At 34.0% G+C, this 14,907-nt stretch overlaps 1 protein-coding gene across 6 annotated transcripts in view; it reads right to left on the reverse strand.

Moving 5' to 3' along the window:
- Positions 1 to 293: 293 nt before the first annotated feature.
- The window catches only part of LOC145000195 (pectin acetylesterase 9-like), a 15,752-nt gene continuing 1,138 nt past the window's right edge, over positions 294 to 14,907 (reverse strand). For 2 of the 6 annotated variants that reach the window (XM_078959388.1, XM_078959387.1), the window contains exons 3-18: positions 14,794 to 14,895; positions 14,616 to 14,676; positions 14,463 to 14,519; positions 14,297 to 14,374; positions 12,399 to 12,549; positions 12,157 to 12,239; positions 9,418 to 9,547; positions 2,249 to 2,328; positions 2,029 to 2,115; positions 1,714 to 1,838; positions 1,529 to 1,589; positions 1,376 to 1,432; positions 1,211 to 1,288; positions 992 to 1,097; positions 765 to 916; positions 294 to 697 (exon numbers count right to left, since the gene is read on the reverse strand). In XM_078959388.1, the coding sequence (XP_078815514.1) occupies positions 566 to 697; positions 765 to 916; positions 992 to 1,097; positions 1,211 to 1,288; positions 1,376 to 1,432; positions 1,529 to 1,589; positions 1,714 to 1,838; positions 2,029 to 2,115; positions 2,249 to 2,328; positions 9,418 to 9,547; positions 12,157 to 12,239; positions 12,399 to 12,549; positions 14,297 to 14,374; positions 14,463 to 14,519; positions 14,616 to 14,676; positions 14,794 to 14,801 (1,446 nt within the window). In that variant the 5' untranslated portion in view covers positions 14,802 to 14,895 and the 3' untranslated portion in view covers positions 294 to 565. Of the gene's footprint in view, positions 698 to 764; positions 917 to 991; positions 1,098 to 1,210; positions 1,289 to 1,375; positions 1,433 to 1,528; positions 1,590 to 1,713; positions 1,839 to 2,028; positions 2,116 to 2,248; positions 2,329 to 9,417; positions 9,548 to 12,156; positions 12,240 to 12,398; positions 12,550 to 14,296; positions 14,375 to 14,462; positions 14,520 to 14,615; positions 14,683 to 14,793 lie in introns of those variants that run through there. The other 4 variants (XM_078959386.1, XM_078959385.1, XR_013661152.1 and 1 more) reach the window with 3 other exon arrangements.

The raw sequence follows: 14,907 nt of genomic DNA on the forward strand, positions 1-14,907 counted from the left end.
ATTCCGAAAAAAAAAAAAATTATATCTACAAATGTTCGAAACCAGATTATACGAAAAGAAACAATATCGTCAGCTTTGGATTGGCAGGTCGGACTTCGGAGTCGTGACTATTCAAATTTCAACAACCAGCTCCTTCTTGACTCTATTTACTATACTCTTATTTTTTTCTAGATTCTACGTCGATTTTAATATTTATCGAGTGAAATTCAAATTTTAGCAAAGAGGCAAACATTTAACTATTTAAGATAAATGTGAAAGAGAGATATTACATAGCTAGAAGATAAAAAACAAGATCAAAGAACAAGCCCACTCACTTAACAGGGGATAATTTGTGTATTGTAATTAGTAATTACAGCATATTGAGGTTTGAAGAATGAATGATAATATAAAGGGCTAATTTGCGTATTGTAATTGGTAATTACTATGTGATATGTTGTTGTTATCTGTGGGTGTCTTCCATTCCATTCCCAAGTTATTCCTTTTTGGAGGTATTGTATGTATAATCAATTAATCCATTGATTTGATTTGATGGGAGGGTTTTATTGGATTCGAGTATACTACTATACTAAACATGATCGTATTGGTATTCGTTAGCACCAATGAGATTGTGACAGGTGGTATCGCAGGGATATGGGCAATCAACTTTTATAGAAACATTTCTTCCGAAGTACCAATCACCAACTGATTCTGCAATTGTCTGGATAATGTTTGAAAATGGATTAATAATTGATTAAAAGCAGAGATTTATACAACAAATAACAAACCTGATTATGCAATTGTGGGGAGTCGGGTGCAAACCATGTGTCTTGTGATTCACTTTGGCAGTGAGCGAAACATGAATTTATAAACGTCCCCCCTCCTCTTCTTGAATAGAACACGAATGACCTTAGAGCTGTAAGCATCTCAACCCTGAAAGCTAAACAAAATGAAAACATTCAAGTAATTTGTATTAACTTATTAAAACTAGTCTTTGTAGAAACAAATCAAGAACCTTGCAGAACGCTTATTTGGTTAGGAAGGCATTCTTTTGGATTCAGTTTGCAATGATTCCAGTGTCCACGGGGATCAGCAGATGGTGGAACTAATATGTGGTGAAACTGTCACAAACACATGTTAATTAGAATTCTTTCTTGCTTATATCAATTTAGCACGGTAAGGCTAGGGTTGTTTTCGATGACAATAAGTGTAATGATATATCTATCTATCTTACTTGGTATACATCGTAGGCGGAGTTTAAGATGAAAACTGGAGGCGTTATGTACTTCAACAGATACTGAGGGAAGATGCACTGCCAATTAACAATTATGTCAAAATAATTTTCAGTTTATGAAGAAAATCGAAACAAAGAGAGTGTAAGCTATTAATGAACAATTACTTGTTTGGGATCAGTGATAGAAGTCGTGCAGTTCTCATCCAGGTTCTGTTCTATTCCCTGTCACAAAAAATTCCTTTTATTGTTTCTGTTGTGTACAAAAATATCAAAGAAATGAATTTATTTACTATATCTTTAATTAGTTTGTTGGCGTACCTGTAGAGTGACAAGATGCTGAAAGAAAGTTCTTTGGGTGTGGTTCATGGTGATATCTGGTCTGCAACCCGAAAAGGGGAAAATCAAAATGAAAATATATACTATATATTAATTAAAGCAAAAAAAATATTAAACTATTAATATTTAATATTTAATATTTAATAAGAAGTTATATAAGAACATACGAATCCATGAAAAATCCAGCATCACCCAGACATTTGACAGTGGTGGTATTTGGTAGATAACTGGTGAAGTTATTGCAATGTAAGTAGGATGCTAAACCACCAGCTGAACACCCAGAAAGCAAAGCCTGGAAAATTTAAGTCAACATACACACAAAAAGTAATACTATATATATATATATATATATATATATATATATATATATATATATATATATATATATATATATATATATATATATATATATATATATATAATAAGATGATGAACTTCATTATTGAGTAGATTTTGAATTGAGGTGTATTAATTGTATATACCTTGTTAGCAAACCTCATGCCTTTTGGCAGAAGATCTTCAATAATTGCTTTCCAAATCCGCTGCCCTCGGAAAAACAGAACTAATGTCTGTTTTGAAGTTGCATGAAGAAAATGATAGAATGTTGGTATTATTAGCAAGAAAGATTACAGTATGTATTTGTTAATGATAAGAAATAAGAGGTTAACAATGAAACTATTTAAGTCATATTTATTATTATACCCCATTGTCAAACTTATTATCCCCAGCAAAAGATCCTCCATCGCAGTATCGAAGCTTCACACGACTCCAGTTGTAAAAATCTGTTTATCATAAATGAATTTTCTCATGTATGAATTCTTATTGGTGTCTTCATAAATGTAGATTGCAGACCAAGACAAGGAATATAATTAAAGATGATTTATGGTTTATTTTCATGTGAATTACTTTAGTTTGGGATATGGATAAGAATGAAAAAAATTAATAGATATCTTGGTAAGCGAAAAAGTTTCACGGATGATATAGAAAAATAAAAAAGGCCACTTTTGTTTATGGAGTGGAAAATTAATATTAAAAAGTTGATGTACTACTACTGCTATGTGTCAATGTAACTGAATCTACAGTTGGTAGCAAGTGTGTGGGTAGCACTATAAATGGAAGATTTTTGTAGGAGGCAGAAGTTGGCTGTTTGAATTTTGGCCCTAGATTTATTAGTATTTAATAAGTATACATTTATTATAGAATAAAGTAAAAAGAAGATAGTTTGTCTGTGGTCCTTCTTGTGGTAGGTCACGTCCCATTTGGCTATTTTTGCCTATCATTTGGCTGTACTCAAGGATGAAACATGTAATGTGTTTCAAGTGCATTCACTTGGGACTAAGCCTCTTGTTTATTGGACAAAAATTATAGTAATTTTAGTTGTCCAGTGTAACAAAAACGGTCTTAAAAAAACCAGTGACAATCATGTTAGGGACCTCGTTTTTTTATTCATCAACTAATGTTTGGATAAAGTGATTGAATAGGTAATGATAAAAGTGTATGCTTAAGGTTTTTTTTTCTACTCACAGAATAATTTACTCTAATTTTCATCAATTGTAACTTGAGAGAAGTTGAATAGAAAAAATAAAGACAACTAGGTCAAAGTTTGGTGGCTTAATACATTAAGCAAGTTTTTTTGACTTAACCCATTGAGTCACTCCAGATTAAGTCCAAAAAAAAAAATCATGTATTATCAATTATGTATTAGGTGTTAAAACTACGAAGCTGTGAAAAAGAACAGTGAGAAGTATAACATTGCAGTAAAAAGAACACTGATAACATTGCAGTTGACCATTGTCCATTAGATTATGTAATGAAATATGACAGGAAAAAACACAGTAATATAGCTAAATGACGTTGGTACCCTTCCATTTGTAACCCTACAATAGTGGAAGTTTAAGAAGGTAAGGATAGTATTGAGTTTTCAGAGTGTCAAACCAGATAAAGGTGGGACAAAAGGCTTAGTGGAGGCAAGGTGAAAGCTGGAAGAGGAAAGGAAAAGAAATCCAGTAGCTGTCTACAATAATTAAACACGTGAATAGGACAAATAGAATTTGCACGGGAGCACATGGAATGCAGTATTCTTTATTTATGGTTGAATTAATTTACTTTTGGATTTCAAGAATTCTTAGAAAACTACACCAATATTGGATAAATTATTATATGATACAAAACTATATACTTTGTATTTCGTTGCTAGTTATTCTTTCTTTGAATTCTAAGTTAATTACTATGTAGGAAAGAGTGAATAAACAACAGTGAGAGGCATTACTTTTTATACTTATTTTTTAAAGAAAAATGGTAAATCGCTCAAGCAATTTAAAAATAATTATACAAAATCATGATACGGTATTCAATTTACACATGAAACTGGCATGAGCTTTATAGGCCAGGTCCCACCATCCTTTGTGTCAATGGACATAATACATAATCCAAAAAAACATATATCTACTATTTAGATCTAAATATAATGTATATAAACACACATCATATCTTTCTTTTTTCTTTTTTTGTATATCTTAGCTTTTGGCATGGATGGACAAAATATTACTTTATTAAGTACTTATTTTTTAATATACTAAATATGTGTTAGAATTTTGTTATTAAAAAATAAGTAGGTATATCATTATTTTTGGTAATTATTTTCTCATTCAATAGTTCAATGAGTATTAAACTTCAAATTGATTGTAGGGTAAAATACATAAAAAAATACAACCTATCATGCAACTATATTTGCAAAAACTCATATTATTATTTTTATTTAGAAAAACATTATTTTTTTACCAATCAATTTATCCAAATTTCAAGTAAAACCCTATTAATCAGTTTCATTTTAAATGATCTTACAATTGTGGCCAATGAGGGACGACATACATGTTTGATGTTATTTTTTTATCAAAAGGTAAAACTCGGTAAAGATGTGATGTGAATCGTGTGATATAGTTGTTGATCAAGTTTTACCTCATGATAAAATGTCAAATGGATGACAAAGACGACCCATGACATCAACCACATCACATTTAATTGCTACATCACTTAAATAAAAATGATTAATATGTATGTTTTTACCGAAAATTTGGATAAAATTAGACCTTGCAATGGGTGATGCAGGCTTCCGAGATCTGAAATCTGTTGAACAGATTTTCGACAAAAATGAGCTTAAGAGACGATGACCATTTTTCGACAAAAATGAGCTTACGAGATCTGAAATCTGTTGAACAGATCTGAAATCCTGTGAACGACGAACAAATCTGAACTCATGTGAACGATAAAACGTCGGATATGGGGGGGGGGGGGGGGGGGGAGGCGGCGGCAATGTAGGGTTTGTTGAGGAAGATGGCAGAACTGATGGTCCGGCAGGAGGTGGTGGTCCAACGAATGGTTTGCAGACCGAGTCGAAGAATGATAACCGTCGCTGGAAACTCGACCGCAGATGCGGTGGGATAGGCGAAATACAGATCTGGACAAACGAAAGTTTACAGATGGAGTTGTAGCGGTGGTGTTCAGATCACCGGAAAAACGAAGGTTTACAGATCTAGACGGTGGCGACGAGATCGGAGGATTATAGATTGACGATGGCGACGAGATGGTGATCTATATGGCAGGCGGAGGCGGTGCTATAGTCAGAGAAAGAGGAGGTCCGACGAGTAGCCTTCGCCGGAGCCAGAGATCCGATGAATGTTTTGCAAGCATAGGATTTAAAAGTGTTTGTAATGTAGAGAGAGAGAGAGAGAGAGAGAGAGAGAGATGTAATGATTTTTCTTTTTTAGTTATTGTAATTTAAATAAAAAATAAAATGAATATATAAAGGGCAAAATCGTCATTTTAAAAAAGTTTAAAGCAAACTGGACCAAACTTGCAACAAAATGAAAACTTTGGACCTGTGGTGCTAGTCTAAACTTTTTTGAACCAAAGTGGCAATTTTGAGCAAACCACAGGGACCATTTGTGCAGTTTAGTCTTTAGAAAACACAGTATGTACTCGAAGACTGATAAGCCCAACTAATCCTAGAGTGCTTTTAGTTGATTTGCTTTAGTAGAGTTATTTTTGTTATCTTTTTGGCTGTAGGGGTAGTTTGGTCCTTTTGGTATTATGGTTGTTATTGGCTGTTTTGTTAGTGGGAACAACACCTGATTGGGTTGGCTGTTATACCCTTTTGTCTTGTCTCTAGTGGTAGTATATATAGTCCTTTTGTTTTAGAGAGTGGGTAGCTAAGAATTAATCTGTAAGAGAACTTTGTTCTTCTTTTGGAGAGACTCTCACCTCTAGAATTGTGAGAAAACTATCTTTATGAATATTATCAAGAATTTCTGTTAGTAAGAGTGTTACAATGCCTGGGGTTTACGATAGATTCAACAAGGATCTATCAATTGGTATCAGAGCAGTTGATGCTGGGGAAAAAATAACAGCAAATGAACAACAACAACAACCTCTGTGGATTCAACAACAAGAAAATGCCCAGGAAGAGCTGAGGATCATCCGAACAGAGTTGCTAGAAATGGTGAAGATAATGAAGATGCATCGTCAGAACCAGATAAAGAGAGAAGAAGAGACAGAAGCTAAAATAGCAGAAATGAGAAAATATTACTACTCAGAGGAAGGGATGGAGGCTGAGAAGGCTAAATGGAGACAAATTTACTACTCAAACTTGAAGGAGAAGGAGAAAGTAGTCAATGAAGAGGAAGAAGAATCATTGGAAGATACTGAGTTGGAATCTGATGATGATGAAGAAGAATCATTGGAAGATACTGAGTTGGAATCTGATGATGATGAAGAATCCTTGGAAGTTACTGAGTTGGAATCGAAACCTACGATGGAACCTCAGCTTCCACCATCACTGCTGCCGGCTCCATTGCTTTCTCCACCGGTGCTGACACCACCACCATCGTCCGATAATGAAGAAGAACTATCTTTGGAAGTTGCTGAGTCGGAATCGGAATCCGAGTCAACACTGCAGCTCCCACAACCAATGCTGCCGCCGACAGAACCAACTCTGCAGACGTCTCCCCCTCCATTAGCACCGCCGTCTCCACAATCTCGAGGGTTCGAGAAGAGAAACGAGGCTACAAGTCTGATCATGGCAAGCCCTAATCAGAGTGTTACACAGCTGAAAATGCCTTGGTTCACTAGCAACAACATCGATGGCTGGAAATTTGAGGTTGAAAGAAGACGACCCATGCAAGATTGGGAAGAAATGAAAGGGTGGATTCATCGTCAACACGGATCTTCAAAGGAAGGAGCGATTTACGAGCAGCTATGGACTCTTCTCCAGTTAACGGAGGACCAACGGCGTTTCAGTGAGAAGATGGCCCCGTTAGTCGATGGACGGAAGGAAGTGATTGTAGGGTTTTGCATAAATGGGCTTCAAAGAGATAAGTGGGTTGTGATCAACACCTTGGGCTCACAAAATGCTGAACATACTATGGACTTAATGGGTAACGCTTTTAATTTAAGCCCAAATTTAATTGTATCAGCTATGATTTTGACTACAAAGGTCAAACAAAGATTAGACCCACGTTATTTTGACGTCACACTGACCAAATTAACCAGACAATGGTCGCCGATTCCTCAATCTCGCACCTTTGTTTCTCTTCTGCCGATAGAACCTCAATCGGCCACCTCTTACTCAACCACGAAACTAACCGCTTTAAGGTTGGAGGCGTTGGCTTCTCCTAATCTCGCCTTTAAAATCCTAGGGGTCAATATTGGATCCCTGTCATCCAAAACATCATCCAAACATCAGGACCCCCTAATCCGAGAAAAAGGTACTGTTGCTTTCTCTACTGGGTATCATGGTGGGGATTTTACTCTAACAGATTTTGCGAAAATCTACTATGGTATTCACGAGTCAAAGAAGAACATTCATCGGGAATATCAACAGTGGCCTATATTAACCAAACTTGGTGACGATTTGAAGTCGGACGAGCAAACTTTGTATGTGAGAGATGTTCGAACTATCATTTGGTGGGGGAAGAAACAAGAAATAGTTAGATATGCTTATGTGCTTGCGGTAACATATGAAGCACTTCAGGCAATTGAACCATGTTGTTGGTTTCCGATAGTGCATGGAAAATGGTGTATGCTTGTTGGAATCAAAATACAGGAGGATTTGAACACCATTGAGAATGGCATACCGGAAGCATACACTGAGCTGGTGGGGAACCAAGAGACCTCAGAACTACACCACAAGTCTGCTGATGATATTAGAAATCTTCATGATGGCAACAATAGGAATATTGGTATAAGAATTGGGGTATTAGAGGAAAAGATTGTAGCCATGCAAGCTTGTGGGGTATTGATTCCGATTACAAAGAGTGTTTATGTCCCATACTTGGAGGAGTCTCTGGGATTTATGATATGGTCTGCTAGTTATTTCCATGAAGATACACCAAGGATTGCTGATACCGCAGTTAAGATGATTGTGAGGGCTGCAAGGCAAAGAGATGTGTGGGTGAATGATCCGGGTGGTACGAAGAACATGATAAAGAGAACCAAAGATGGGCTAAAGCTGAGAGAAACGGATGATGGACAGCAGCAGGAGTCTCTCAGGAAGAAGTTTGAGGGCTTTTTTGTCTCTTTTCTCGGGTCACTAATGTTATACCTGCACGGTTGGCTGCTTTGGGTTTACCTCTCCTCCTTGCCACTACACATGATCAAGACCACAAGCGTGACCCATTCTTTTCTTCACCTTGAGGACAAGGTGAAAGTTTGGGCGGCCGGTATTGATAAGCCCAACTAATCCTAGAGTGCTTTTAGTTGATTTGCTTTAGTAGAGTTATTTTTGTTATCTTTTTGGCTGTAGGGGTAGTTTGGTCCTTTTGGTATTATGGTTGTTATTGGCTGTTTTGTTAGTGGGAACAACACCTGATTGGGTTGGCTGTTATACCCTTTTGTCTTGTCTCTAGTGGTAGTATATATAGTCCTTTTGTTTTAGAGAGTGGGTAGCTAAGAATTAATCTGTAAGAGAACTTTGTTCTTCTTTTGGAGAGACTCTCACCTCTAGAATTGTGAGAAAACTATCTTTATGAATATTATCAAGAATTTCTGATAGTAAGAGTGTTACAATGCCTGGGGTTTACGATAGATTCAACAAGGATCTATCAAAGACTTTCGATTGGAATTAAAATCATTATTGTAGTTACTTCCAATTGGTTTTTGACCCTCAATTGATAAATGAATTTATTGATTTATAAATGAAATTGATGATTACATGATGAAATATAAATGAAATGACATCATGATTCCTGGGAGAAGACTGGAAGTCTAGAAGTTGAGTCCCCGAGTCCTATGTATAAAATATAAATGTATAATTCTAAAATTTATATGGGGCGGGTTATAAATGGAGCGGATCAGTGATGATCCATACCCGACCTTTTTAATAAAAGGGTTGGCGGGTACAGGTCGTTAACGGGTAAACGGATCAAAAACTATACTCCAAACCCATATAATTGTTAAGGGTTTGGATCGGATCAGGGTCAAACCCGCTTCATTGTCAGGCCTAGATAAAATTGATAGATAAATATAAGGCGTGTCTCATTTTTTTAATAAAATAATATAAGAGTTTTTTCATATATAGATGAATAATTCGGTATGATTGAATTTAATCTACTCTAGAAAGACAAAACTTTAAACTTCCATCCATGTACCATATATATGGTAATGGTCCCTCACTTAATGAAGTCGTTTTTTGTTTTCCATAATCCTAGTAAGGTTGTGTTTTCAGTTGGGACCATCATTTATTTTGGTTTTGTTGTCAAGGAAACTAAAGTCTAGAGTTGAGGTTTACAAACATTTTAATCATATCCATTAATACAAAAGCATTGGATGATAAAAACAAGTTAAAAGTAACAAGAAAATTAGGAAAGCAACATTACCAGGATTGTGGTCGGGGTTATCACTGAGAATGCCGGAGAAGGTCTCCAACTTGTTCATTAGTCTTGTAGATCCACGACGGGTTTTAGCTCTCTCTGCACATGTTTCAATATCATTACACCACCCACCACCCTATCATTACCAATCCAAACCACTAATTATTATTATTATAAACATATAATGGACCCCACAAATGAAACTCTTGTTCGATATGAAACGTTATATTTGAATCAATGGAACAAAAATGTAATGTCATAACTACTTAATAAAGTAGCTTCCTTTGCAATAACGATGCATTCAATAAGAACCATAAATTTCGGAAATCCATACATTTGTGGATTTAAAGTTAGTGCTTGGTTATTGTGTTTTTGCTTAAAAACCCATCAATCTGCATAAGTCATTTCAAGAAAGAGAGAAACGTACATCTTTCCCTAACTTGGTTATATATGGGATCATTTTTGTTCTTCACAAAATCTCAAACTAAAATACTAATCATCTATAAATTATTATTATTATAAAGACAAGATTACATAAACGGACCCTCTCGTTTCCGAATTTGCAAGGATGGTCCATAACTTTGTTGTATGGTTTCAGTTTTTTTACATAGTTGGTCATTGATTCATGTAAAATGAATTTTATACTTTTTTAATTATCTTTTGCTTTATTTATTTAATTACAATCTATGTTGATATTAAACTACAATAGGCCCACCATACCCATCCCACCTCACCCTATCTCTCTCCCTTCTCCTTTTGTCTCATCTCCTCCGTCATTGCGATGACATTCTCTTTCCCATCACGAATACCACCACTACCACCACCACCATCAAAATCTCATTCAAGCCATACAATCCCCTCAAAATTCTCTAAAATAACCCATAAAACATAAAACCTCCATCTTATGAATAGGATTCCTGCCTCTAACAACACTCACACACATTAGGTGAAGACTTGTGAAATAAAAACATCTTCTATCTTGGTTTATACTTGTATAAATGAATAATTCATCAAGTTGTGGACTCAAGAGGGATGAAATTTGAAACAATAGCTTGGTCACTTGGGGAATATACGAAGACATGCATACCTTTACTGAACACACACTTGAGCTACTACGACACTAGCCATTATAATCTCGTTTCTTCCCCGTCAACGACATAACAAAGGGAAATATTTGGAGAATTTGTTGTCTTACTTCCAAACAAAAAATGAATATTTTTAACATAACTTTTTCTATTTAAAAAACGACATGAGTCACGACCAAAAAATTTGTCATATATTGATAATTTTTTAGAAGAAATAAAACTTAGTCTTTTTTGCTAAAAAACATCAAATACCCAAAGATTGCCAGTTGGGAAAAAATACTAGGGTTTTTTATTTAAAAAGGAAAATTATTAGGTTTAAACAGAATAAATCAAAAAATATAAAATGTTTTACAATATTAACCCAAATTATTATGGTACGTTCAAAAAACCGAAGACTGTAACTCTAAATGAAGGTAGGAGCAAAAGTTCTTATCTTAGTGGAAAGAAACATATATATCAAATGCAATTTACCATTTTTAAGCAACGGACACATGACTTGTTTGTTTTATAATTTTCTAGCAACAAACAAGTAACTTGGTTTATTTTTACGTATCAGTAACAAACCTTTGTGCATTGTATAATATTATATGAAATGGACAAGTTTGAACTTTAAAAATTAGTGTTAAAACATTGATTTAATAATTGTCCATCAATACCATATTGTTACCAGTTTATTTATTATTTCTTAGGTACATCATGTTGTTTTATTTTGTATGTGAATTGATGTGTTTTATTTATTTAAACTATTACGATAAAAAATTTAAGCAATAGATTTCTTTATCTTGTCAAACATTTATTCCGTATAAAACATAAAACATTTGAATGCACACAACTACATATGTAATTTAATTTAATATATTTCTAACTTAATTTAATATATTTTTCTGATCATACTTATGAGTTTTCGACTTTTTGATTTTAAGTGCAAGGAGAAAAAAGAAAGGGGGAAAAGTACAAAGACAAAAGATTTGTTTGTTTTTTCTCTCAATATTTTTTTCCAGTTAATTTAAGAAAGAAAATTATAAAAAGTGGAAGATTTAGTAATTCTGTAATTATTTTTTATAACGACAAAATTGTCCATTTATTATCTTACCATAATCACAATTATCAAATATTTATGACACATACACACACATCTATCTTATGTCTTTCTCTCTCCTCACAAACACGCACATACACATGTGCATAACAGACATACACACGCAGAAAGCAATACGCTAAACCCTTTCTGTGTCTTAAACTCTTAATTACAATTATGCTCCGCTTGCAGCTATAAATTTTTTCTATAAAATACATAAAACCATTTTTATATTGGATTTGCATATACTCTTCAAAACATCATAAATGATACACATGACTGTTTTAACTTTCTTACTTCTACTTTTGACCATTTAGTGATCATCAAGTTATAGTCAATTACTATAAAGTTAAATCTGGAAAAAGTAGAGTAACGCTAAATAACTTCAAACAAGAAAGAACATAGATCGCATCAACACACACACAAAAATGAATAAATAAATAAATAAACACTCAAACTGAAACCTACTCATATTCAAGTTATCACGAAAAAAATATTAAAAAAAATCGAGAAATATGATGTGGCATTTGGCAAAATATCTGGAAAAATGCAAAATAGCAAAAGAACAAAAAGTGGAAGTACCTCAAATTGCAAAAGCCAGTTGCGAGCTCCGGCGCCGAATCCTCTATGTATATGATAAGCTGGTAAACTACCGTCCAAGCAATCTACACACACAGACACATATTCATCATTCCAAAAATACGTAAAACACCTTTAAAAGTTCAAATTGAAATATATAATAATAAAATGATCACATGTAAACAGAGATTCCATTATAATTTTGGTATTGATATATATAAATAATAAAAAACATATATACATACAAGCTCCAAGCACCGTAGTGCTGTGAACCACGGTCATGTTCACCAGAAGGCGATCATCGGAAGAAACAGACGTTCCGGCGCATGTTAGCATGGCGCTGACGAGTAACACAATCATAACAACCAGCTCCATTCCAGTAAGCTTCTCGATCAACTGTTTTCGATACGAATGAAAGGTTTAAAGTGAAAACAAGAAAAATGAAATCCTAACTGTAATCTTATATGAATCTCATTGTCGTTTCGGCGCCAGAAAAAAAAATCGAATTCGGCACGTTTTTTCTGATACGAAAACAAAATCACTCTCAACAAAAATGGAATCAATCGTATCTTCTATGTATTATAAAAAATTCCAAATGATTTATGAGAAAGAAAAGACAAAGAAGAAAGACGATAAAGACGAAGAATCAATTTACAGAGAGAGAGAGAGAGAGAGAGAGAGAGAGAGAGAGAGAATGAGGAATGAAGAGGAAGGTTTCGGTTTCAAATCTGGGAGATGGGCGGGGACTGGGAAGGGTGAGTTGACGGAAAAGAGAGGGCCCACCGAGTAGAGCGTGGGCCCCACATGGAATGGATGGGTGAGTGGGGCGGGCCCACGGTCCAGCTTAGAGCCCAGTTGATGAAAATTAGGAGAGGAAAGTCAAAAATTGAGTACCTGGTTTGGTTGTTATTATCTTGTTGCGTTTGGTGGTTTGCCTAACAAATTGACAACCAGTCCTTTTATTTTGTGCCTTCGTGGGTGTTATTTGTTTTCAAATGATACCTTATTAGTTATTACTAATTAAATACGATGATAAATACAATTTAATGTTCAAATATTTAGGTATTAATTTTCATTATTTAAGAACAGATATTTACTTTCTTATTCCTTACAGCGCAATTTATTATTAGGAGGTAAATAAATTAATATATTTTGCTTTCCTTTTAAACCAGGTTAAGAGATTTGTATCATCTAATTCATGAAAGACTGAAAGTCTGAAATGTATCTTCTTTTTCAAAAGAACATCATGTTCTTCTTCTTATTAATTATATTTTGGATGCTAATAAATTACAAATACACTAACAATCAATATTTGATAGGGTGTTATTCGTCTACACCAATCTTAACAATAAAATTTATAATCTCAAGTCTCAACATACAACTATCATGTATTAGATCATCTATAACCCAACTTTATTGTTTATATTTAAAAAAGTATAAAAAAAATTAATGCAAATAATGCTTCATTTGCAATCTTACATCATTTTTTTGCACAAAAAAAGTTATTATATTTATATTATACCTAATCATGTTTAATAAAATAAAAAAAATTATTTAATAAATATAAAACTTAGAATATATATACTCATGATTCATAAAGTAAAGTTGAATAAACATAATTTACGATAGAATAAAAGTAACACATGAAACAGTTGACATCATTTTGATGCATATTTCCAAAATCTAGTACTAGTACCATCCCTCACCCTTTTTTACTCCTAACAAGTGTTAACATTGTTAACAAATGTATTGATATTACTATTACTCTGTAAGATCTACGATATGCAAGTTGAAGATTTGTCTCATATTTTTATTAAATGTGAGATATCCACGACTATTTGGAGTTTCATTAAGAAATGAGGTGATGTTTTACATTCCATTGTTTGTTGAGGTGGTTAGATGTAATTCATTGGATTGATATGGTCCAATTGTCTACTTCTAAAAGCAATCTTATGGAGGCTATTATTATTAGGGGTGAGGATAGGCAAGTACCAGGTATCTAGGGTTGTTTTTGATGATAATAAGTGTAATGATAAGCAATCTTATGGAGGCTATTATTATTAGGGGTGAGGATAGGCAAGTACCAGGTATCTAGGGTTGTTTTCGATGATAATAAGTGTAATGATATATCTATCTATCTTACTTGGTATACATCGTAGGCGGAGTTTAAGATGAAAACTGGAGGCGTTATGTACTTCAACAGATACTGAGGGAAGATGCACTGCCAATTAACAATTATGTCAAAATAATGTTCAGTTTATGAAGAAAATCGAAAGAAAAGAGAGTGTAAGCTATTAATGAACAATTACTTGTTTGGGATCAGTGATAGAAGTTGTGCAGTTCTCATCCAGGTTCTGTTCTATTCCCTGTCACAAAAAATTCCTTTTATTGTTTCTGTTGTGTACAAAAATATCAAAGAAATGAATTTATTTACTATATCTTTAATTAGTTTGTTGGGGTACCTGTAGAGTGACAAGATGCTGAAAGAAAGTTCTTTGGGTGTGGTTCATGGTGATATCTGGTCTGCAACCCGAAAAGGGGAAAATCAAAATGAAAATATATACTATATATTAATTAAAGCAAAAAAAATATTAAACTATTAATATTTAATATTTAATAAGAAGTTATATAAGAACATACGAGTCCATGAAAAATCCAGCATCACCCAGACATTTGACAGTGGTGGTATTTGGTAGATAACTGGTGAAGTTATTGCAATGTAAGTAGGATGCTAAACCCCAGCTGAACACCCAG

Source organism: Lactuca saligna, chromosome 6, assembly GCF_052625555.1.
Source record: "Lactuca saligna cultivar CGN05327 chromosome 6, ASM5262555v1, whole genome shotgun sequence".
NCBI classification, from domain to species: Eukaryota; Viridiplantae; Streptophyta; class Magnoliopsida; order Asterales; family Asteraceae; genus Lactuca; species Lactuca saligna.